Source organism: Herpailurus yagouaroundi, unplaced genomic scaffold (genome assembly GCF_014898765.1).
Source record: "Herpailurus yagouaroundi ecotype Mexico unplaced genomic scaffold, PumYag 100, whole genome shotgun sequence".
Lineage (NCBI taxonomy): Eukaryota > Metazoa > Chordata > Mammalia > Carnivora > Felidae > Herpailurus > Herpailurus yagouaroundi.
This window is the reverse complement of record NW_024412391.1, coordinates 42,220,949-42,246,866: the sequence shown is the minus strand read 5'-3', so window position 1 is coordinate 42,246,866 and position 25,918 is coordinate 42,220,949. Positions and strand designations below refer to the sequence as shown.

The window sequence follows — 25,918 nt, the reverse complement described above, 5'->3', positions numbered from 1 at the left end:
TCACCTTTCCTTCCCCCCCTCTCACCGCTGAAAGTTCAAAAGACCCAAAGTTGTCCCCTCTCTGAAACCTGGAGGGCGTATTGCTCTGTCCTGCTAAGAAGGAACTCTCTAGGCTGGAGATGAACGATAGTTTGTGTGTGTATGTGTGTGTGTGTGTTTTAATTTTTTTTTATTTGTGAGAAATATGGCCACTAAGCCCCTTCACCTTCAGTAGAGAAATTTTAAAATAAAGATTAGTTTGAAACTAACACTTCCTTACACCTAGAAGCGCATAGACAACCAAGCTGTAAATCCAGAAGAAGCTGCCACTTATTTTGTGTCAAAAATCTGCATGGGGCGCCTGGGTGGCGCAGTCGGTTAAGCATCCGACTTCAGCCAGGTCACGATCTCACGGTCTGGGAGTTCGAGCCCCGCATCAGGCTCTGGGCTGATGGCTCAGAGCCTGGAGCCTGTTTCCGATTCTGTGTCTCCCTCTCTCTCTGCCCCTCCCCCGTTCATGCTCTGTCTCTCTCTGTCCCAAAAATAAATAAATGTTGAAAAAAAAAATTTATAAAAAAATCTGCATAAAGGATGCACCTCAACTAGGTGTAAACATTTTTGTTTTTGCTTCCCCTAAACACACAAGGGAACAGGACATTTCATTCGACTTCTTTTGAAATACGCAATTGTAGACGAGGAAAGAGGATGGCTGAGAAAACTTGGTGGGAAAAGAGGGAACAAGTACGTTGGACTTTTTTTTTTTCTCCCTATTTATCTGTTTTCTCAGAACCATCTGGGGCGTGAGAGAAATCAGAGAAATCAGTTAGGGGCCAACGACACTCCTGATCTGCAGAAGCTAACTCTAAAGTTACTCTCCTATTTTTCTGTTTATTGGACTCAATTTCAGAAGAACTTCCAAAGGAGAACCCCACATTTTGCTCCTAGATGGGGCTCACTGTGATAAATGAAGGAGACTAGCTTTGACTTTTGAAATCTACAACTCTGCTAGAAATGTTAGGAATTCCAATACTATACAATAACCCATGATATGGGGAAGCTGGATCATCAGTCAAAAGAAACCAATCCCTTATCCTGGATGATATAATTCAGTGAACAGGACATTTCATAAGATTAAAAATGAGAGGAGAGAAAGTAGCAAGTAAAATTCCTCCAAACTCAGATTTAATGATATATGTTGGAAAAACGACATCTCAGATGGTGTTTCAGAGATTAAATTCTGTTTTATAAAGAAAGCCCTAAGCCTGTTTCTTTTCCGTATTTTTAAAAAAAAAATGTTTTTTGGGGCGCCTGGGTGGCTCAGTAGGTTAAGCGTTCGACTTCAGCTCAGGTCACGATCTCGCGCTCCGTGAGTTCAAGCCCCGCATCGGGCTCTGGGCTAATGGCTCAGAGCCTGGAGCCTGCTTCCGATTCTGTGTCTCCCTCTCTCTCTGCCCCTCCCCCGTTCATGCTCTGTCTCTCTCTGTCTCAAAAATAAACGTTAAAAAAATTTTTTAAAAAAATGTTTTTTAAACGTTTATTTTTATTTTTGAGAGAGACAGAGACAGGGACAGAGTGTGAGTGGGGGAGGGGCAGAGAGCAAGGGAGACACAGAATCCAAACAGGCTCCAGGCTCCGAGCTGTCAGCACAGAGCCCGACGCGGGGCTCGAACTCGGGAACGGCGAGATCATGACCTAGGCTGAAGGGGGTTGCTTAATCAACTGAGCCACCCGGGGAACCCCTCTTTTCCCTTATTTTTTAAATGTACCTTATATAAAAGAAAAAGACAAGAGAGGCCCACTTGGCATTTCATAGGACCATCGGATACTCACTGGATTATCAATGTAAAGCATGGAAAATGTGGTGATCCAAGAAAACTCTCTAGGACGCACTAGTAAAACAGAGAAGAGGTTTGAGACTGGGTCGTTAACCAACCAGCCCACCTACGGCCTGGCTCTGGTCAGCAGCCCAGCAACCCCACCTGTCCCCATCGTGTCAGTGAACTCCTGGGGTCCCTTTGACACTGCTTCAGCCTCGTACCGTAGGGAACAGACACCAGCACCTTTTTTCTTCTCCGCTCTTCTCTACTTTTCCCGGACCTAGAGAAACCCCCAGAGGGTTTCTCCTTCTAGGATAAAGTTTGGAAACAAAACCCCTTGCAACTGTTTCGCTTAGAAAAAAACCCATAAACCTCCTATCTGTCTGATCCAATCAACCATTCTTAAAGTCTGGTCCTTCTAAAGCCTCTTCTTCCTTTCTAAGGCCAAAGAGAACAACTCTTTTATACCTGAGTGACAAAGTCGTTCGCCCTCCAAATTCTGTCCCAGGGAAAGTAAAGAATCTTCCCCAACCCCCAAAATGAGATGGAGGTGACCCAGGGTTACAACCAGATGTGGTTCCTCCGCCCCTTCCTTCACCCCTGTCTCCACCCACAGCATCTTGCTTCCAGGGTATCTGACCATTTATGCTACTGAACCATACGGTGTTCTGTTGATGTGAATAATTAGGGATACAATTCCACCCATTAGGCTCATGCAAAAGAGCTTGCCCAAATAGTAATAAATACCAACTGCTTTCATAAGCCCAGATTGCTTAAGTCAGCAGCAGATTGCAAGAAAATAGCTTAGAACCTTTCACTCAGATTTCAAGGGAGAAAGCAGCCCAGCCAGGACACTCAGCCTGGTGGCTCCTCCTTCTTGGACAGACATGGTCAGAAAGCTATGTTTTTATAACCTGAAACTATCAAGCTATTCCTAGTGGTTCTGTGTATACTTTAATTTTTTTTTTATGCAGCAGATATAAGTTTCAGGTGAAAACCTCTCCATGGGAAAACAGAGTCCAAGTAATACTTACCAGTCATGTTACTTGTGACAATATAAGGTTCGTGCTCCACAAAAAGTCCAAACATGGATGAACCTCCTGGCCCACCCTGCAGCCAGAGAACTACTGGAGCAGCCATGGGCTGTACCTAAGGGGGACAAAGAAGTCGATGACCACACGGAGCACTAAGCAAAAGAATACACCCAAGCAAACATATACAAACCCTGTGTTTTTCACTGTCTCGACTAAATCTCATAAAGCCTGCCCAGACCCCGGTGTTTGCTCTCCATTACAAGCACAGTGCTGGTTATCTCTTGTTTTAAGTTAGTATTTGCCTCATCATGCTGGTATCTATTTTGCTCAGTTCAGTCTTTTCCTGCCAATAGCCAGAAAACCCACTAAAGATAGAAGCTTTGCCTCTGTAGGCCCCTAGAGACCCAGACATTGCCTAGGGCATGGCTATATTTTTTAAATCTGTTTAAACTTGCGTTTGGCCAACATGTTCCCAAAGAGGCACAACAAAGAACCTGTCCTCCTCGGTGACAGTTCACCTGCTTCACTGGAGCCCAAACTGCCTTTCTGATTTCATTCATTGAGAGGGTGCCTACAGGGACAACAGCATCTTTATTCAACATGAGGGAACTGTGGGGCGCCTGGGTGGCTCAGTCGGTTAAGCATCCGACTTCGGCTCAGGTCATGGTCTCACACTTCGTGAGTTCAAGCCCCACGTCGGGCTCTGTGCTAACAGCTCAGGGCCTGGAACCTGCTTCAGATTCTGTGTCTCCCTCTCTGTCTGCCCTTCCCCTGCTTGCATTCTGTCTGTCTCTCTTTCTCAAAAATAAGTGAACATTAAAAAAAAAAAACAAAAAACACGAGGGAACTGAGAAGAAGTGCATAGGCCCAGAATCAGTTAGTAACAAAACTCCAAACAAGGTACAAATTGATTTAGGAGACAGGGAAGAGGTAAATAAGAAAAGGTCATTGGCAGAGTGGGGATGATGAAAAATGAGTTTCTGGCAGTAGAGAAAAAGAAAAAGACTTATTCTCTTTTGCTTCTATTTTCATGTGACACAGAGACTATAAAGAATAAACCCAATGATTAAAGAGTGTGAAGAGGCAATAAAGGCGATGTTAAGAGAGTGGGTGAAGGCAGAAAAGAATGGTGTTTCCTTTAAACACAGGTGATCAAGGAAAGACTGAGTGAGATCTTGAGTTGAAGGAGATCTGAATTCTAGATGGATCCAGCCATGAGAGGAGCCAGGGAACAATGCCACAGACAGAGGGAAATGGCGGAGGAAAATCGTCAACACAGAAAAGAGCTAGATGTGAGTGGTGAACGAGAGGTCACCAGGTCCTACGTGAATCCTCCAGAGCAATCTGAAAGGAGCTCAAAGTGGCTTCAGGGAGGCTCACAGTTGGATGTGACAGTGAGTGTTGGCTGGAAGTCATGGCTCATTTGATGTTCAGTCAGCCAGGCTTAGCAAGCAAGATCTCATTGCTTTAGCTCAGAACGAAATCTACAACCTCTTACTTAGCCCAGTCACGTAGAGAGCAGTGTTTCATTTGCACATTTGAGCAGACTGGTTCCATCTACCCGGATGATGTGAGAAGGCTGTGGGCAGAGGCAAGACTAACGCAAGGGGAGGAGATCTGGGCACCACAGCCAAGACCCTAGAAGCAGAGCTGACCACAGGGTTCTAACCATAAAGACAGATGTGAGACAGGGATTCCTCCTCTCCGGTCACCAGGAGTCTGACAAAGTCAGCCTTGCAAAAAGGGAGGTGGTGGTAAGAACAGCCGTAAGCTGGGCAAGAGCCTCTCTAGGAGGGTCTACCCTGAGGTCCCTTCTCCCACATCAAGGAATTAAATGAGGTAAGATTTGTAAAGCTTTTGGAAGAATGCCTAACGAGTGATAAAGGTATAATAAGTACAAACAATCACTGTGGTTAAAGAAACAAGTAGAAAAGGTAGGAGCCCAGAGTCAGACTGGGAAACTTGGGTCAGCAGGAGTGTAGGGCTGTATACAGGGCTAAAAATCAGCCCAGTATAATGCAAGTCCGTGAGCTCTTACCCCTCACTGGATTCAGACCTGGGCTTACCTATCTACTAGCTGTGTGACCTTAAGCAAGACGCCCAAGCTCTCTGAACCTGAGTTTCCCCATCTGTAAAATGGGGATCAGTAATAGTACCTATGTCATGTGGTTGATGTGAGGGCTAAAATTAATCTTCGAAAAGCTCAGTGAGTGGGATATATAATACGTGTTCTGCACACGTTAGTGATTGATGTGAGAAAGAAACACTAGGAGTTATAGATGGTTTTAAGATAAACTCTGTATAAATGAGAGGACCGGAAAAGCGGCTTGTTTGGTGTTTTCCCTTGCACCTTTGGCCAATACTTTCCCTGGTCAGTTTTTCACTAGTTAGTCCCCTTGCAAATGTCCATAAAGAATTGAAAAGAATTAGGGATTTCTCTTATAAGTTGAGCTAGGAAATATTAAAATCAAAGACGGCTTTCTAAGGCTGCTGTGGGGAAGTGGGGCATTGGTATACCAACTGGAATTGGAAGCCCGGCAGATTCTGGTTCTACTTGGCCACAAAACAGCTGTGTGATCCTGACCCTCAGAATCTTCCAGCCCTCGGCTTCCCAGTCCATCAAATGGCAATAATGCCCACCTCACAGGCGTGAGAAAATGGATCATGAAATGATATTGCAAACTCTTCTGGGCCAGATAAACAGAACCATCTGTACCCTAACCTGCCTGGCCCTGACTGTGTGTGCTTGGTCTGAATAAGTGATTTTTAGCTCCCGGCCCACGCTCTAATGTGCTGTTCAACACCACTTACTGGGACCACCTTCCACTTGTACTCACTCAGCAAGGGAGCGTATTAGAAATGGAGAAGCAATGGATCTCAGTGGATGCAGGTCCAGCCTGCCTGGGAATGGGAGGTACTGTGCGCCCACCCATTCCAGTGGACGCCCAGCCCCCACTTCTTTCCGAATGTGCACAAGAGCTTCCAGAAGCCACGGTATGCTACATGTGAGCCAGTGGTTCTCAACCTTGGCCACCCACTAAAATACCTTCTTGAAACGTTAGTGCCTAGGCCCAAATCCCAGTGATACCAAATCAATTGGTCTGGGGTGAGGCAGCCATCAGACTTTTTCAAAGCTCTTGGGTGGTTCTGATGTGGAGGCAGGGCTGAGAAGCTGCAAGGGTAAAGGAAGTTTGTCCTCTCGGGTGCCCTGGCCCTCTGGTTTTTGCCCTCCCCTCTCCTCCCCTCCCCTCCCTTTTCATGTCCCTTCCTGTGACCTGGCACAATGATGGGACCTCTGGGCTCTCAGAAAAATAGCCTGACCCTGAGAGGCCACACTACAAAGTCAAGTCAAACACATCGGTGCCAAACATCTTTATTATGCAACTTTGAAGCACAGGACACTGCATTCTTGGAATGCTTCAATAATAAGAGATCAGCATACACACCTCCAACCTCAGCCGACCTTGCTCCTCGAATGTACTTTCCTGAAGGAGGTAAATGAGCTCAATACCCCTTGAGGAAGCCCGTTTTTAAAGAAAACTCCATATTACTCGGCAATCAAAAAGAATGAGATCTTGCCATTTGCAACTACGCGGGTGGAACTAGGGGGTATTACACCAAGTGAAATTAGGCAGAGAAAGACAAATATCATATGACTTCACTCATATGAGGACTTTAAGAGACAAAACAGATGAACATAAGGAAAGGGAAGCAAAATAATAAAAAACAGGGAGGAGGACAAAAACATAAGAGACTCTTAAATATGGAGCACAGACAGAAGGTTACTGGAGGGGTTGCCGGCGGTGGGGGGGGGGGGGGGGGGGGTATGGGCTAAATGGGTCAGAGGCATTAAGGAATCTACTCCTGAAGTCACTGTTGCACTATATGTTAACTAACTTGGATGTAAATTAAAAAAATAAATTAAATAAAAATTAAAAAAAAAGAAAAAAGAAAACTCCATGCACACATCTTTCTACGACACTCCAACCAACCTATGAGCTAATACTAGCCTCATCTGTAATGAAATGCAAAACTCAGATGCTGGAAAATCAAGGTTTACGTATTCAGTGCTAAAGCCCCAAGAGTTAGTTATATCACAGCACACAGACTTTTGTAATCTGATATGACATCCTAATGACATGGTCTGCAACAATAATTACATCAAGAATAATGGCATAAAGCTGTAATGTGATCATGCCTAGGGTGACATATTTAGCTCTCAGTTGTGAGAATGCAGCCCTCTCCCCCTCTGCACCCCCGACTTAGGAAAGAATAAAAGTAAACAAAGACATCCTGAACAAAAACCCACATTGAAAAACTTAAAAGAAGCAAATGCTTTAATTCACTTAAGACTTAACAAAGCTCAGGGCTTTTAAAGTACTTATTATTTTGAAGCGATGATTCAAGAGCATATGGAACACGAGAAATAGTACATTTATTTTTGTGAAAAGTTCTAGAAATTTTCCTTAAAATTTTTTATGTTACAAAGAAAGCACTTACTCTTCATTAATTTGTATTCAAGAGGGTATTAAAAAAATCTCCCTTATCCCACCAGTTGTAGTCCCCAGAGATGATCGTGGAGATGGTTAGTTTTCCAGGTTTTTCTCTATGCACCCCCCATACACACACATATCAATATATTTTGTAGATGTTATATATGCTATGTGTGTAAATACTTTTTTCCAAAAATAGAATCAGGCTATATAAAATATTCTGTATTTACTGTATTCACTTAACATGTTGTGAAAATCTTTTCGTAATAGTGCATATCATCTTTTGGCTAAACCATATGGCATTCTGGATTTACCACAATGTATTAACCCATTTAACATACAACACTGACAGGCATTGTTCTAAGGTTTGGACAGTAGGATACTTAATGTTTAAGAGCATGTATTTTGGCACAAGACTAGCAAGGTCTGAATTCCAACTATCTTATTTTATAGCTGTGTGCTCTTGGGCAAGTTACTTACCTTCTCTGTGTCTTAGTGTCCTCTGCTTAAAAATAATAATAATAATGCCTATCTTATATGGTTGCAATATAGATTCGAAGAATTAATATATGCACAGCACTTAGAACAGTGTCTGGCTATTAAGAGCCAAACATCTATTTAAATGTTAGCTCTGCTTATTTTTCTGGGGAGGTAAGAAGACAGGAAATAAATAAGTAATTAAATAAACGGGTGATATGAGAGAGTAATAGAAAGCCATTAGATTGACTACTTAAAGAAGGCGTCTGGTGGGGGGCTAACATTCAAGCTAAGACCTTAAAAGTAAGTAATCCTCTACTAATAAGCATTCATATGTTTAATTATAAAGAAAATAAGATCTCTATTAATGTTGTGTAGGTCCAAGTAGTGTAGCAAGAACTGATGATCACGAAGAAGGGACGAAGAAATTATAAATATGAGAAGGGACACAGGAATAGTAAATGTTTGAGCGAGAAGCCTCTCCACTGGAGAAGAGTGTGGGCACACAGGTCCCACAAACCTGCACCTTTTGTTGGTGAGCAAGAAACCAGGGCTTTGCTTCAGAAGCCCTTCAAATTCTTCTGGTGACCCCTGGTGGCCAATTCATGAACTTGGACACTCCTTTCTCAGGGTTTGTTCCCAAATGAAAAGCCCAGAAGGAAGCAGGTTATTTATTTAGTGTTTTAGAACCTCTACACACAGAAGTTTCACCATGTCTCACATTAGCGCATCCCAATACTTATTCATAACGATGGTGAACAAATCTACCCGACGTCTTAATAGATCATCATTCCAATAAGTGACACTCATTCATCCGGTTTGACATTCTGTACATAAAAGGATACTTGGAAACACCCAGTTTCTCCCTTTCTCCTTGCTTCTAAGCGAGCACAGAGGAACACAGGTAGACACTAATGAAACCCAGCCCTCCTGCCCTTTGCTCCCCATGTGGACGTGCCCTCTGTAGAAGGCATCCCCTTGTGCTCTGAGCCTTCCTTGTCACCCCGCTCCCCGTCAAACCATACCCACCTTCTTTTCTGTGCTCTGAAGCCCTCTTCTGTATTCCACGGTAAAGATAACCTTCTACTCAGGCCTCACACATATCACTGAAGCAGGAAGTTCATATATCTGGGGGTGGGAGTGGCACTAAAGTCTTGCCAATCTTGGTACTCGGAAGTCACTTGATTGCATTTTATACAGAAGACCAGGAAATTTGCCACCAGGAAGTCTTAGGTATCTAAGCAAGTATTAGGGCAACATTGTCCGCCAATGCCCAGGGCTGGGTACATACTGTAGCTACCCTCTTCCTCCCACCCACCCCACAAAGGGCACCATACTTTGTAAGAGAAAACAGCAACCAAACCACCAACAGGCCCAAATCAGTGGTACCGCTTAAGATGAGACGTGCAATTAGTAAATTAATTAAAGCTCCCTTCACACTTCTATATGCAGAGGCTGATCATTTGCTTGGTTTAAGTAATGTGTTCTATCTTAATTGAAGTCATTAGTACCCCAAGTAAATGTCTTGAAATTCCCCCAAGTATGTTTGAATGGACTCCCATTTTGCCACACAGATCCCAGTTCCGCTGATACTTCAGCTGCTGCATTAATGGTTTAATCAAGGCAGCGAGTTTTATTTAACGCAATTGGTTTTGTGACTAGAATCGCTAACTAGCTAACTAGTAACATTTTAATTCTACACACCCACTCCCAATACGTATAAACAACTTGCTTAAGACATTTTGTGCTTTGGGGAAGAATTTTTACTTACAGTGGTTGCTGTTGACCTCTCGCTAAACCTTCCTTTACTACGATTGTTGCCATTGCCCCATCATCGGGAAAACTAACTAACTTCCTCAAACGTATTTTGGTTTTTCTGTTTGCTTGTTTGTTTGTTTTCTGTTTTGAGGCCTCTTGACATAACTACCAAGCTCCCACTGACTCTCATGGAGCTTTGAGTCATCTCATTAATTTGAGCCAACTTACACACCACTAGAATCTTCTTTACCTTTCTCCTTCTTAACCTTTGTACTTGGCTCTCATTCCTTCATGAGGCAGTTATGGCTTCTCTGTTGGTGCCTCATGCCGTAAAGTTGGAATTTAGAATGAATGGCGGTAGGCGGGGTGGGGCTGGAGAGAGGCGTGTCTTTCCCATTCTTGTTGCAAACAAAGAAATGGTTGAACAAGTTAGTCGCCTTCTTCTCCATGTTAAATCAGGCACACAACGGTTTCTGCATTTTGAATATGTCTATGGACGGAATGATCTGTAATTTATCACTTTTAGCTGCTTTCTCCTTGTTTTGCCTCACCTACCTTCTCTTCCTCCAGATCTCCAGTGCCGTTATTGCAATAATAGCAAAGAAGATAAACAGTGCAAGTCTGAGGACAAATATCTACGACCTCCAAATCTTGGTCGTATGACTAATGGATTTGCGGCCATCTGTGGTAGACATAGTTTCCAGAGATATGTTCTATCCACAACCCCTTCTCTAGGAACTGACTCTCCATTTACCAAAAGAAAGGGCCCATTAGTCATGCTTACATCACACAAAACGGCACCTCAGCTTTAGCTGATTGGACCGAGAAAGAACACCTGACCCAGAGTGGGCCAATCACATCTGCCCTTAGCAGTGCTAGTGGATCTTTGGTGACTGCATAGTTCGAGAACAGGTAAAGGCAGAAACTCTGCCAGATACCTGGAGAAACAAAGCATGTTGATCTGCCAAGAGAGAGGAATGAGGCACAGATAAGTGATCCTGTGGCCTTGGTCAGAATAAGGCTGAGACAGAAAGACTGGCTGTCCCGGCTCCTGATGCCTTTCCAGTTGACCATACTTTCTGCCCTTGGTGTCTCGGAGCAGGAGAGAAGGATTTAGAATGGGGTGGATATATTAGTTAGGGTCCAATCAGAAGACAGAAACCATGTAGCAATTTTAATTTTTAAATTTTCCCATTTTAAAGTTATTGTTACTTTTCATATGGAAATATTGACCTTTAATTCTGTTACAGGTTCCAGTGTTTGCTCTGGCCCCCATCCACCATGGGTATCACACCCACCGACCGGTGGGCAGAAGTGGGGATGTAATGCCAGGGGGGTCTGCTCCCCCAAGAGGCACATCCTCAGTGTTGGCCAAATATCAGCATGCTGGACAGGCTTCCTGGGTCCACCAAGGAACAGGGAAATTTTAAACAGATATTCATTATAATGGGGGATAACCATAAATATGTGAGGAGAACTCCAAAGAGTACTCTGGGCTGAGGGAAAGTGCCCATGGATGGACAAACTCATATGGTAGGGATGGGGCTCTTCCCAAGGCTTACACCCTAAGGTGTAAGTCCCAAGACTATGGTCTAGAATTCCTTGGAGAAGGTATGGTTATACCCACTGGGTGGCTGAGAAGTTCACTGGGTTGCCTGGCTCAAAACTGGCCAGGAATCAAGGGGCAAGGAGGAAAGGCCTCCAGGGAAAAGCGGTCTGTGGCTGGTGGGAGCAGGTACAGAGCAAGTCAAAATGTTGGGAGTCCACTTGTGTGAAAGTGGCACACAACCTGGAGTGCACGGGGTCCCCGCTGGGAAGGCAATGGGAAACCAGCCTCGGGTACAGGTGGCCAAGGCTGCTGAGAGTTGGCTTAGGGAACCTGCTCGCTGGCATGGCCTAGGATGTTATGGTGTCTGTGTTGAAGGAGCTGCAGCCAGGTGGTCACTGGGACGGAGCCAGGATTATAAGGTTGTTGAGGGTCTTTGTGGTCTGGGCGCCTAGCTAGAGCAGAGGGCTACTGGATATTCCCACACACGCCCTGCTGACAGACTGGACAGCAGGGCCAGGAGAAAGTGAAATGCAGGACAAGGGAACAGGAAGAGAAGCCAACTTCCTCCTGCAATGTCTCTCCAGCACCCTCTACTGACAAAGCCTAATATCATGTTCACTGCCCAGGAAAAATGTTGATAGCTCTATTACTGTGGAGCAAGTAAAAGGACAGAACTGGAAGGAGTTCTAGTTGTCATAAGATATCGTAGTCACAGCCCAAAGAGCATAGGACGCGAGGCTATATTAGTCATCTAATGCTGTATAACATGCATCCAAAACCTGGTGGCCTAAGATAACAATAATCATTTATTATCTCTCGTGCTTTCTGTGGACCAGGAATTTGGGGACGTCTGACTGGACAGTTCTGGCTCAAGATCTCTCATGAAGTGACAGCCAAGATATCAGCCAGGGCTACAGTCATCTGACTTGGGCTGGATGAAGATCATCTAATGTTGGTGCTGACTGGTGGGTGGAACACTGACTTCCTCTCCAAACAGGTTTATCCATATGGCTGTTTTAGTGTCCTCCCAATGGCATCTGGCTTCCCTCAGGGTGAGTGATCCAAGAGACCAAGGCGGAAGCAGCACTGCCCTTAATAGGAGCCTTGTAAGTCACACACCATCACTTCTGCTCTATAGTGTATTGGTCACGAAGGCCAGCCTTAATTCAATATGGCAGGTGACTACACAGGAGCATGGACATCAAGAAACTAAAGATCGCTCTTGGGAGGCTGGCTACCTCACTCTATTCCAACCTTGCTGACTCCTCAATATGATACTGAACTTTCTCAGTCACCAGATACTCAGATTCTAGGAATCCCAGCAACTCCCCGTGGCCAGAGGAGCAAGATGGGGTCCTTAGTAAAGGGGCTTAGGCTTAAGTCTAAATGCCTCGGGTTTGGGCTCCATCACATTTGATGCAAATAATTCAACAAATTACCTATATTCCTATATCTGTAAGACAAAGTCAAATACTGGGTATCTTTCTCCAATGGGAAGAATTCTAATTTTAAAAATAATAATCTTCTGCCTTTTTATCTTCTTAAATGTGGAAAACCCAGTTTTGCTTTGTAATGTATTAAACTCCCCCCCCCCCCAACAATTAATTTGCATTCTTCGCTGGCATTCAGGGACTTCCAATTTGGAATGGCCCGTTTCCTGTCTTCTTTAACATCCCGCATTGTGATTGGCTTAAGAACTAAGCTTCATTATACTTTTTATATACAGTATTTGTGTTAATAATAGGAAAACTAATGATACTGATGATAATACTGATGATAATTATGAAATAATAAGAATAGCAACACTACTTCCTATGTATCAGGCACCAATCTGAGGTTTTCCCACATTCTCTCATTTGTCTCAAAATCATCAAGTAGGTACTGTGATCCTCACATCTGGCATAAGTAGTGGAGCCAAGATTTTACGCAAGCTTGACTAACTCAAGAGCTATAATGCTAATGACCACAGTCTAGCACCTTCCATGGCTAGTTGATTCTCAGGACCAACACACAGCGATCAAGAGCAAAGATTTCTCTATCAGAGACCTAGTTTTAAATTCAAGTTCTGCCAATCTCTAGTTGGTCAACTTGGGGCTAATTATTTACCCTGTAATTCTCGTCATCTATTAAACAAGGATAACAATTCCTTCCCCTTGTGGGGCTCGTAAGGATTAAATAAGAATACGCACGGTGTTTTGTACCTAGTTAATGTTCAATTAACAAAAGCCATTACAATTGTTACATTTTTATTGGCTTCATTATACTTTTTATCCCACGGAAAATGCCTATTATTTCTCTTGCAGATTGCCTCCCGGCTACACAACAAAAAATTTGCAGCTCTGGAATCCATTATGCACTGATTTGTATACAATAACAGGGGAGTCTCACAGAAATAACAGGAAAACAAAACTAATTTGAGAAACAGCATCCCCCCCCCAAAAAAAATACTCAGAGGATATTACAAGTGCAGCATCCTTCCTGAGTGTCTTATTTTCTCCACCTTCAATGTTTGTAAAGGGTCATTTCTCTCCCGATGAGTATCGGCTGCCTCCCCGTGACAGGCAATGAACGGATATTTCTGCCAAATGAGAGGAACTCTCCCCCATCTCGGTGACCACCGCTTCTCCTTCTCACATGCTTTATCTTCTACACCCAAGAAGGAGATATGGCCTGTTCCATAATTTTACAGCCTGACTGGCTTGGCAAGAATGGTTGCTTGGGGGCCTCAGATGCCAGCTCTGCATGTGGCCTCCCTGGGTATGGAGGTCTCAGAAAAATCTATCCTGGCTGCCACATGGTGACAATTGTCAGCCTTTCATCCCTGCCTGTTTCCCCCCCTGAAGCTGAGCCTATCACTTCCAATAGAACACGCTGTGCTCTAACATCTTTTTCCCGTGTGGCGGCCTCGAGTTTATGTCTTTTGGGCTCATCTAAGAATGTGTTGAGGGCTACAGTCCTGGGCCCAAAAGAGCATAATCTGGCCAGCGGATGCATCGCCAGGTCTTCATTGAATTAAGGGGGGCCCCTAACAGCCCCGTCACTGTTTAATGCAGCGGGGGTTCAGATCTCGGTCTGGCAACCAGGAGAGGATGCAGAGTCTAGGCCCATTTCCCTGACCGGCTTTCCAGTCCTGGAGCACCACCTCTATTCTAGATAATTCTGTACACCTGCTCAGAGGCCACCTCAGAAAGAAATGACTGAGTCTTTGTTTTGTTTTCAGTGGACCACTTCTCTCCCCCCCCACCCCATTAATTCCTGTTTTCACAAATCTGGATTATTACTATTGGAGACTCAATATGCAGATGTCAGTGGGGAACTTACTGCTATCAGAAACAGCCACCCAAGCAGAAGAGAAAGTAGGAAATGGGGTTTCTCGGAGCTAAAGGAGGCAGAGAGCGCAGAGGGGGAGGTGGAGCCCCCCGACCCCCCGCAGGCCTCAGAGGAACACTGAGCGGGATTAGGAAAGGTGACCCCATAGGCTACACTCGCGTCCTCAGGCCCCCATTCCAGCCCTCCCCCAAGTGGGTACGTGGGGCAACACTACACCTCCGTCCACACCATTTTAGCTGTGCAAGGTGTTTCTTTCTGGTAAAAGGACAATGGCTCTCAAAGGTATCCACATCCATATCCCTAGATCCTGTAAATAGGTTAAGCCACTTGGTAACAGGGAATTAAGGTCGCTGATGGGATTAGGTTGCCAGTCAACTGGCTTTAAATTTTTTTTTTTCAACGTTTATTTATTTTTGGGACAGAGAGAGACAGAGCATGAACGGGGGAGGGGCAGAGAGAGAGGGAGACACAGAATCGGAAACAGGCTCCAGGGTCTGAGCCATCCACCCAGAGCCCGACGCGGGGCTCGAACTCACGGACCGCGAGATCGTGACCTGGCTGAAGTCGGACGCTTAACCGACTGCGCCACCCAGGCGCCCCTCAACTGGCTTTAAAATGGGGGAAATCATCCTGGGTTATCCCGTGGGCCCAATGCAATCACAAGGGTCCTTAAATGTAAAAGAGGGCAACAGAAGACAAGAGTCAGAGACGGTCATGTGACCATGGAGTAGGCCAGAGTGATGCACCGTGAGAAGGATTCAGCCCACTGACACAGGCTGTAATGATGGAAGAAGGAGCCATGAGGCAAGGAATGTGAGCAGCCTCCAGAAAATGCAAAAGGCAGGGAAAGAGATCCCCCCCCCCCCGGGGGGGGGGGGGGGGGGACAGGCCCGCTGGCACCTTGATTTTAGCCAGTGAGACCTATGTCAGACTTCTGACCTACAGACCTGTGAACTAATAAATCTGTGTTGTTTAAACCACTAAGTTTGTGGTAATTGGTACAAGAGCAATAGAGAACTAATAACAAAGGGGTTCATGATAAATGCCTCCATTCAAGGATACTGAAAGGTGTGATATCAAAACTGCACATGTATCGTATGGTTTCCGGAAGGCATAAAGTTGAAGAGATTTCCAAGAACACGAGAAAAATGTCCACCTGTTAGAACTGGGTCTTATTGGTAGGCTTAATGTACACCAATTCTCTTTAGGACAGTTGTATTGAGTATTTGGATGTTTTCCTCATTGCTTCTCTATTGCATTCTCTACTCTGTTCTGTGCCCTGGTAGACAGACCTCTAGAACTGGACTCCCCCACCCCTCACCTCTGGTTTCCAGTTGGACTCCACCAACGGGAGGTAGCAGCAGGAGTCTGGGGGATACTTGGGTGCCAGCATGGCACCTATATAACCCTGAGGGCAAGTCTCTCCTTCAATTTCGTGCAGGAAGCACCCCATCTGCGCACTCAACAATAACATCAAGGAAGAACTAAGAAACTCTCCAGGGTTCGGGAAAGTCTTCCTGGAGTAGGCGACAGTCTGAGCACTACTATGAGCCCAACCAAAAAGCATCTGGAATTCTTCACCAATTCTAGTATGTTTCCTCCCATTCACATAGTTGGCTATGCGGCCAACTATGTCAGAAGCCATGGTTGGGAAGGCAGAAATGAGAAGTCAAGAAAAGCCAACCCAACAGTACCAACAAAGGCAATTTGATTTGAAAACTATCCGAGATTAAACAATTTTCTAGATGCAACACGACGATATGCAAATCACATGCAAATATAAATACAACCCTCCGCAGGGATAGCTTTTTCTTTGTTTTCTCTGGCTTCTAAACCAAATCCAATTTGGAAAATGAAAATAGAAAATTATCCTGGGGTGGGATACAATTTATTTATGCAGCTCAGCACCTCTACCAATTCTGCCCAACAGTACCCATAAGGCAAAAGTGGTTTGTTCATGCTGAAGAGCTGTGTGACATGCATGTATGTATGTGTGTGCGTGCACCTGGGTGTGCTAAGTCAAGACTGGTAAAGTACAAGAATGTATCCAGCTGTGTGTATGGACCTGAGAAGGTAAGTGATTTACCTTCTGGAAGCCATCCTAGATTAGCACTGCTTTCCCACTGCTCCCCCAAAGCCCCATCATAAGTTTAGTTCTCTCTTCCATGTTCCCATGGAGTAGCACTCAGTTAATGGATACCGGATGCATGAAGGAGGCGGCGCAAAAATCAGAGCTGGCACTGCAAAGCGCATGGGGACAGAGGACAGAGAAGCCACAGAAGTCCACAATCAACTACCTTTCGACATGTATCACGCCTGTATATTTCGGGAATCTCCCCATCCCTTATCATTCTTTGGCTCCCCACCGCCCATCGGGAATCTCCCCATCCCTTATCATTCTTTGGCTCCCCACCGCCCAGCCTTGCCCAAGGTATTTTTAGAACAAAACAACGACAGAATGATTTAAGAAGACGGTGGCAGGAAGAAGGTGGTAATATTAATATTCTGAATAAGGCTGCAAGGAATTTAAGAGCTGGACCTTGCCTGCAAACATTTGTTTCCTGCACATAAACAGGAACACCACACGGAGTCACTGGCGCTTATTTTTAGAAAAAAAATCTAAAAGATGCAAAAAAAAAAAAAGTTGTTTTTGTTTTTTTGTTTTTTTTTTTAAAGTATGGTTTCCTAGGCTAACATTTCTGCCCTAGGGAGCATTCTCAGCTCCTGAGGGTTAGTGTCCTGATAGAGCGCTCTCACAGGCCTACCTGAGCTGGAAAGAACCAGAAGAAAATGTTGCTGTTGTAGGTCTTATTGACAGTGATGTAGCCAGCGTAACTCTTCACATTCGATCCAGGGAAAGGAGGAACCAAGCTCTGTTTTTTTGCTGGTGGGAAAAAAGAATGTACCGGAGGATTAGAGAAATAATATCGAGCTAGCTATCTCTGCCTCATCTCTGGTCTTCTCCCTCTCATGGGCCAGGTCTGGGATGGAGCCAACAGAAAAGCTACCAGGAGACTCGCATAAAGGTACGGACTATAGCAAATTCCAGCTTGCCCTGGCCAGTTCCACATATTCCACATTTACAATGTAGCCAAGGGGCATTTTTAACCTTTTTTTCTTTGGTCCCCAAATATATTTACGAGCTATAATAAGATTTCTTTTTAAGAAAAAAGAAAGAAAATCACTTATCCTCAGCTCCACTCTAAAAAGGAAACCAAAGTGGGGGCACCTGGGTGGCTCAGTTGATTAAGCGCCCGACTTTGACTCAGGTCATGATCTCACAGTTCAGGGGTTCGAGCCCAGCTCAGAGCCTGGAGCCTGCTTCGGATTCTGTGTCTACCTCTCTCTCTCTCTCTCTCTCTCTCTCTGCCCCTCCCCTGCTCACGCTCTGTCACTGTCTCTCTCAGAAATAAACATTAAAAAATAATAATAATAAAATAGAAATAAATAAATAAAAAGGCCAGGGCAGAAGTCACCAAGTCCCAAAAGGTGAGGCGGGTACAAGGAAAACAACATAGCTAAGCAGCTCTCAGCCTCCGGAAAGCCTATATTCTCCACACTCTCCTTATCATGAAAGCAAGGGGCCTGCCACTTCCATTAAGGGAAATAAGCTGACGCATGTGGGGAGTGGGGATGGCTGGGAGGGTAGGGAGAGGCAGGCAGTGAGACGAGGGGTGACCTCATGGCCTCATAGCTACTCACAGGAAACCAAATAAGACAACAGGATAGTTGTAGAGGGCAGAGGTCTGGCTTTTTTATGGCACCAAAGGGACAGGGACAGGGAGGGGGGAAAGAGGGACTGCTCAGATAGCGTGAGGACACCCAGGAGTAAATAATACTAAGAGGGGCTAACACTTTAAAGGCTACAGTACCGAGGGCTTTCCATTATGCAGTAGGTGTAATTATTATCCCCACTTTACAGATGAGCTGAAGCTCAGAGAGGGTGAGTAACTTGCCCAAGGTCACACAGCTAGTAAAGGAGAGCTGGGATTCAAACCTAGCAGTCAGACTGCAGAGTTTGCTCCTTCCCTGACCCTGCTACACTGCTTCTCAACCAGAGAGTTAGTCCCAAAGTAGGGGTGGCACAGCGGGGAAGGGAGAGCAAGCAGTGATTAGGAAAACAGTGGAGGAGAAATGGGACATGGATGGCAGGGGGTAGGGGGAACTGAAGGGGAGTTTAGGTGAAGAAAGATTCCTTAATGCTGACAAAGCAAGTGTCCCCAGTAAAAACTAATGATTGAAGAAAAGCTATTTATGTCTGACACATATTAAGTAGGAGACTGGTTAGAGAGAAGAGCAGGTCAGGAAGTTTAGTCCTTCACACACACCACCCACTAAAGATGCCTTCAGCAGGGTGCTGGAGCCCATAGGCTCTCAAGCTCTTAGCATCTCTTCCCACCTTAGCATTAGCAACATCACCACTAGCAGGCAACAAGCCATGGTAAGAATGTCTATATGCGCAGATCAGTGTGCAAATCAGGACCCCGGCCCCACAGAGCTGCTTGTGACACTTACCAGCACACCCTGGCATCGGGGCTGCAAGTTCCTCTTTTAAAATGAACCTGCCTCCTGGAAGGGAAACTCTCATCTAGACAGCACTGTTCCCTTTCCTTCGTACTTTGCTGATCCTTACGCTGCTACTGACCGTCTCTGTGGTCCCTGGGCAGTCACTTGACCTGTCTGTGCTTCAGTTTCTCATCTACGGAAGGTGGATGACTTCACATGTCAATGAGAATAAGGGTCCATGCATGTACAACCTTTAGAAAAGAAGCTGGCTCGTAGGGAGCACAGCTATTGTTACCTGTGAAATGCACCTGCTGATTAGGAACAAGTAGCATCTGGGAGCAGAGGAGATGGTGGGATAAAGGCAGGGTCTCAAGAGCAGTTTCTGAAGGGTCCTGCTAGGCTGGTACCATAGGAAGAACATGGGTAGACCCAGGTTTGCGATTCTGACCAGGCCCCCTGGCAAGTTGCCTTATCTCTCTGAGCCTCTCTTTCCTCTTGTGCAAGATGTGGATACCAATTCCCCCACCCTGGGCTTTCTGTGGGGATCAAACTCAGCACACGGAGTTGCATCTAAAATAAGGGCTCGGGCAAAGGAAGCGAAGATCATCACTGGCTTGTGGGCCACCCCACGTGCTGTCTAGAAAACTCTGCCTTTTTCTGGCGGCGTCTGGTTCCCCCAGGGAAGATTGCTTAACCCAATCCAGCTTCTCCAGCTCTTCCCATGCTCTTCTCAAAAAGACCTATCCCTTGCTGCCAGAAAAAAAAAAAAAAAAAAAAAAAAAAAAAAAGAAAGGGAGAGGAGCATCTCAAGCAAAGGAAAAGGGGGATGTTTAGGGAAAGTGGTGATTGCCAGCCTACACCCTTCCCTCCAGCAGCCTTGCCTCCACCCCACCCCACTTTGCTTCCGCTCTCAATTAGCCCAAAGAAGGCTGACCCTCCAGGGCTGGGCAGCCTTTCAAAACTTTTTTTTTTTCTGTTTAAAAAATTGAGATATATTGGACAAGGAACATTATATGAGTTTCAGATGTACAACCTAACAATTTGATGTTTGCATATACTGCAAAATGGTCACCACAACATCTAGGAAACACCCATCACCGTACGTAGTTACAATTTTTTCTTCTGGTGATGAGAACTTTCAAGATCGATTCTCTTAGCAACTTTCAAATATGCAATATGATATTACTAACTGTAGTCACTCTGCTATATATCATATCCCCAGACTTCTTTTGTAACTGGAATGTGGTACCGAAAACACTTCTGACATATTTTCCCCCAAACTATCAATCTTCTCAGAATCAGAGAACCCCCAAAAAGGTGGATAGAGACCTGAAGGTAGAAGGGTTAGGAATAAATGAGATGTGACTCCCAGCGAGGTATGTGAGCAGCAGGGATTCGAGAAAGAAGACAGAGAAAAATGAGAAAGGTCGAAGAAGAATGAGAAAAGAAAATATGTAATAGAAAGGAGCTGGAGGGAATGGAATATGGGAGAGAGATGATTGAATCAATCTATCTCTCTGAGGCCAGCACAGCACAAGGTCTGCTGGCCTGCTCTGACAATGACTCCGATGTTCCCCCAGCCCTCCTTTTCTGAAGTTCCAAAGTTGTTTCTCTGCTACCTTCTACCTCCCCAGGTACATTTCCTGCCTTGCCCTGAAGATCAGGGGCTACTGGAAAGCAGGGAAATTGTCTTGTCTTCGTACCCACAGGTACAGCTGATTTACGCACTGGCAATGCACTAGGATTAGCGTATTTCTACAAAATCCTCCTAAAGAAGGCAGGCCTTATTAAGGTCTTAAGAATTTAGAAGGACTTTTTCTGGCTCACTAAAAAGTGTTTCACCCTATTTCAATTCTTAAATTTCCTTTAACGAAGTCACGGTAAAATAATTAAAAGCTCTTTCAACTAAAATGATATTTTGTATTTTCAAATGTTCGGTTCATCCTTCCAGAGTCCACCAATGGAATGTGGAAAATAAACTCCCAAGATGTAGGGGTTTCTTACTTCCTGGAACCATGACTCACAATTCAAATGTTCAAAACAGTTTTTAAAAAAAGGAAAAGGTTTTCTTTGAAGTGATTTCACTTCCTCCTTATTATTCACTGCAGTTACCAATGTTTATGATGTTAACACTTTGAAAAAGATTGGATTGTGACCAAAGAAGGACTTGAAGCAGCTAATCAGGGTGCACTTCACATTTACAAAGTCTTCAGTCATCAACAGTACTGCACAAGACACGGCCAGACCGTAAGTGATAATAAAATGACACCTAATAACAAAATAGTCTTTAAAGTTCGTGAAAAGGCAGTGTTTGTAAATATTTAAAAATTTGCCTCCTTTATTCATTTTGTTTCAAGGGTTTATTCTAGCTGCAGAGAAAGTAAACGTGCAATTACAATTACACAAAACTAAGCCAGCTAATTGGGAGATTAAAAAATAAAAACGCCCTTGTCTTTTTGTGAATTACTGTTTATCTCAAGAACGTTCCATTGCGATACTAAGACTCATGCGCCTAAGGTTTTGACAGACTCAATAAACAAAAGGGATTTAGGGGAATGAGCTGACCATCTGTCCAGAGCTTCCTGAACTTTCAGTAAAGCGGATGAATAAAATTATCCTTAATTATGTTATCAGGGCTGTATGTGAATACCCAGATGTACCAGAATTTGGATCAGCCACTCAGAATTCCATTCAAAGATTTTGACTGCGTAACAGAACTTTAGAAAGTGACATTACATCAGTTTTACTACTAGGGCAGAAGATGAAAACTACCTCCCTCAGAAACCTTCCTTGCTACTGCTGATGACCGCAACAGTGAAATGTTTGTAAACAAGGAATACAGGAGTGGTAGGGACGTGGACAGTCTCTCAGATGGATTTCTCTGTGTGTTCACTTGGTTCCTCCAAGATGTATGAAACAGACACACCACCACGCGTCGCTTGCACTAAATGCCTTTGTTGAAACTGTTTTCCTCACTCAGTATACACAGGTCCTTTCCTAGTTTGGATCTAGTCACATAGCACAGTGGTTCATACCTTGGGTTCTGGAGCCAGCAAAGATAGGTTTTAATGCCACCTCTGCCACTTACTATCATTAAATGGCTCTGAGCAAGATACTTAATTCCTCTGGGCCTCAGTTTCCTGATCTATAAAATGGGAACAATAATTATGCAGTCTTCATTACCATTGCTCTGAGAGTTAAATAAGCTAATGTGTGTGTAAAACCCATGTCTGGCATACATTCAGGCTTAAAATTTAAATTCTGCAAGTATTTATTATATATGCCTATTACATATAGAAACTGTGCTATGTGTTGGGAATATAGTTATTAAATATTAGGATTTGTTATTTTTCTTACTACACTATTGCTATTTTCTGGACTCTACCAACCCATAGGATAGCTTCCTTCTCAAAATTTCCAACGTGCCTACCTCAAATGTGACACGTTAGTATTTTAGTATTCACTGCCTTATTCCTTAATTGGTTTCATGTGTGTGCATCTGGTCACTCCAGAAGAGCACCAGGTTCTAAAACAAAGGGAAACAAATTAGAGCAGGCAGATCCCAGAGCAGAAGTCAGAAAATCTGGGTCTTAAATACATCTCTGGTCCTATTACCTGCATATCCTTGGGCAAGTCATGTAACGTTTTGGGAGTCTCAAATTCCTTCTGTGTGGATTGGTAGGGTTGGTTATGAGTATTCAATGCCATTTCAGCTCTAACTAAGTGATTTGGTTTGATTTGTTGTTAATGAGCATAATCTAAGCCATCAGTACCCACTTACTAAAGAAGCCCAAATGAATGCATGCGATCCGTTTTTGTAAAGTTGGATGATATTTTGCCTCTTCGTATATGTCTAGTGATATGAGCCTGTACCATCGGAATACCATCTTCTCATGACTTTTCTACATCAAGAACAAAACGAGTCTTTTTAAAAAAAAGGAATGACTGCATTCTCTGACTACATTGTCGCTGGCTACATCATCAAATGTACACAGGGGCACCTGGGTGGCTCGGTCAGCTAAGCATCTGACTCTTGGTTTCGGTTCAGGTCACGATCTCACGATTCGTGACTTCGAGCCCCACATCAGGCTCTGCGCTGATGATGCGTAGCCTGCTCGGGATTCTCTCTCTCCCTCTCTTTCTCTGTCCCTTCCTGGCTCTCTCTCTCTCTCTCTCTCAAAATAAATTAATAAATTCTAAGCAAATGTACACTAATATACACTGACGACATTATCCAAGTTTTCCACCTCTTCTCAGTTAAGAGATGGTAAAACATGGAGTCGACGTGTACGTCAGAAAAAAGACACATGACCAGGACTCCAGTGCACCCCCAAGATACAAGAACGTTTTGGTTTTAAACCAAACAAAACCCAAAACAATAATACCCTGTTAGCTATGAGAGTATTTTGAATGAAGAAGCGTTGCTTTATTTTTAACCTTCTTTGTGGAGTACATAGATTTATTTTTGATCTTGAAAATGATTATTTCCCTCAAATTTCCAGCATCACTTCCACATCCCCCTGCTGTCTACCAACCTAGCAGCCTCACAGCCATGAACTTGGTTGTCCTGCCTGTGATTCGAGAGCAGTCAGTCCTCCAAAGCAAACACCAACGTCTCCATCTATGGGCCAGCTTCCCCATCTTTCATCTAAAGAGAGTGCTCCTGAAATAGTCCCCCATCCCAATCAACTGTCCCCTCTTCCCAATCATTTCTATCAGCAAATACATGGTCTCCTGCTCTCTCTCTCTCTCTCTTTTTTTTAAAATATGAAATTTATTGTTAAATTGGTTTCCATACAACACCCAGTACTCATCCCAATAGGTGCCCTCCTCAATGCCCATCACCCACTTTCCCCTCCCTCCCACCCCCATCAACCCTCAGTTTGTTCTCAGTTTTTTCCCAATATATAAAGTTTATTGTCAAATTGGTTTCCATACAACACCCAGTGTTCATCCAAAAGGTGCCCTCCTCAATACCCATCACCCACCCTCTCCTCCCTCCCACCTCCCATCAACCCTCAGTTTATTCTCAGTTTTTAAGAGTCTCTTATGGTTTAAAGACCCTTCCTGGTCCCACAGCTCCCTCCAGCCACTACCCCATTTCTCTGATTCCTTTTACAAACAACACCTGAAAACAGCTGCCTATATACTATTTTATAGTTCAGGAACCCACTGATGTCCAGAAAGATTAAGTAGTGTTATCTACCCAGTGATTTACCTAAACAGAAGGAAGCATTAAGAACAGAGGCAGGTCATAAATTCTAGTCTCCGATGATGCCCAATAACACATTTTTCCTATTAATAATAATTATTGGAAACCCCACAATTTCCAAATAAAAAGTGATTTACAAACACTAATATTTAGAGAGCAATGTACAGGTTATAGAGCTTTCATGTGCATTTTCTCATCTGATTCTTATAACATCCCTGTGACTTAAGTGGTTGTGACTCCATGTTGTTAATGAGGACACCGAGGTCTAGAATGTTTGAGTAACTTGCCGTGCAGAGGGGCCCAACAGTGTGCCTGTGGTCATAGACTCCGGAGGGAGGCTGTCTGGGTGTGAATCCTGCACCTACCAGCTGTGACTCTCCAAGTAACTTTAAAAAAATTTTTTTAGTTTATTCTATTTTTTAATTTTTTTAAATGTTTTTATTTATTTTTGAGAGAGAGAGAGAGAGACAGAGTGAGTGGGGGAGGAGTGGAGAGAGAGAGGGAGACACAGAAGCCAAAGCAGGGTCCAGGCTCTGAACTGTCAGCACAGAGCCCAGCGCAGGGCTCAAACTCACGAACTGTGAGATCATGACCTGAGCTGAAGTCAGACGCCTAACTGACTGAGTTACCCAGGCGCCCCTATTTATCTATTTTGAGACAGAGAGAGAGAGACAGAGCAAGCAAATAAGAGAGGGCTAGACAGAGGCAGAGAGAGAGAATACCAAGCAGGCTCTGTGTTGTCAGTGCAGAGCCTGATGTGGGGCTCGAACTCACAAACAGTGAGGTCATGGCCTGAGCCTCAATTAAGAGTCGGATGCTTAACTGAAGAAGCCACCCAGGTGCCCCCAACTCTGGCAAGTAACTCGTTCTGCTTTAGTGTTCTTAGATGTGAAATGGGTACACCTGCCTGGGTTGTTAAGATGCTGACGTGAGTTTACGTAGAATCCTCGGAACCAGTATGTGTAGTAAGTTCTAAGGTTAGTATTTATTATTGCCCAGCTGGGGACAGGCACTATGCTAGTTTTATAAATAGAAATGTAGGTACTCGACCACCAGATAATCTGTCCCTGCCAAACTCTCATTTTAGCTCAAAACTCTGATAATACATGACATCAAATCGTTAATATTTGAAATAAAACAGCTGGGTTAAAAAATACCAGAATGTATTTTGAATCCTGTAAAATAACTGCTAAAAAACAAAATGAAACAAAACCCCAAACTGTTGAAAATACCCCAGTGGTTTTCTGATTTTATTAAACTTACCTTCTTCAAGTTTCCCAGCTTCAATATAGGGAGTAAGAAATAATGGCTCTCCTACGTTTCCCTTATGTGGTACGGAAACCCGAACATTTTTGTATAAGGAGTGAAAGATCCCGCCACCAGGGCTGAACATGAACACGACCACCAAAACAATCGTCTTCCACATGGCACCAACCGGTCTCTCTAGGCCTAGGATGAAAACAAATGAATCCAAAGAGTAAATATTTACCCAGCCCTTTTACATACAAGACATTCATTTATTTCATTAAAAAAAAAAATGTATATTGTAAAATAAATGAATAAATATTCTGTGTAAAGGCCCGGGGCTATTCAAGGATTCACAATCTAACTAAAGAAACAATTTATATTTCTAAAACTGTGGTCTGAAAAGTAAACTCAATGCAGGATCAGATAAAACTTCAAGACAACAAGGACTCTGTAACTTATCACCAAATGTGTGGTAGAGATGCTTACCTACCACGGGAAGGCACAGGACTGAGAAC

The 25,918-nt window shown here is 44.1% G+C and overlaps 1 protein-coding gene across 2 annotated transcripts in view; it reads right to left on the bottom strand.

Moving 5' to 3' along the window:
* Window positions 1-25,632, bottom strand: part of CPVL (carboxypeptidase vitellogenic like) — a 120,131-nt gene extending 94,499 nt beyond the window's left edge. Inside the window, exons 1-4 of one of the 2 annotated variants that reach the window (XM_040472367.1) lie at window positions 25,419-25,632; window positions 17,203-17,321; window positions 2,831-2,945; window positions 1,810-1,868 (exon numbers count right to left, since the gene is read on the bottom strand). In XM_040472367.1, the coding sequence (XP_040328301.1) occupies window positions 1,810-1,868; window positions 2,831-2,945; window positions 17,203-17,321; window positions 25,419-25,581 (456 nt within the window). In that variant the 5' untranslated portion in view covers window positions 25,582-25,632. The remainder of the gene's footprint in view (window positions 1-1,809; window positions 1,869-2,830; window positions 2,946-17,202; window positions 17,322-25,418) is intronic. The other variant, XM_040472366.1, reaches the window with a different exon arrangement.
* Window positions 25,633-25,918: the final 286 nt, after the last annotated feature.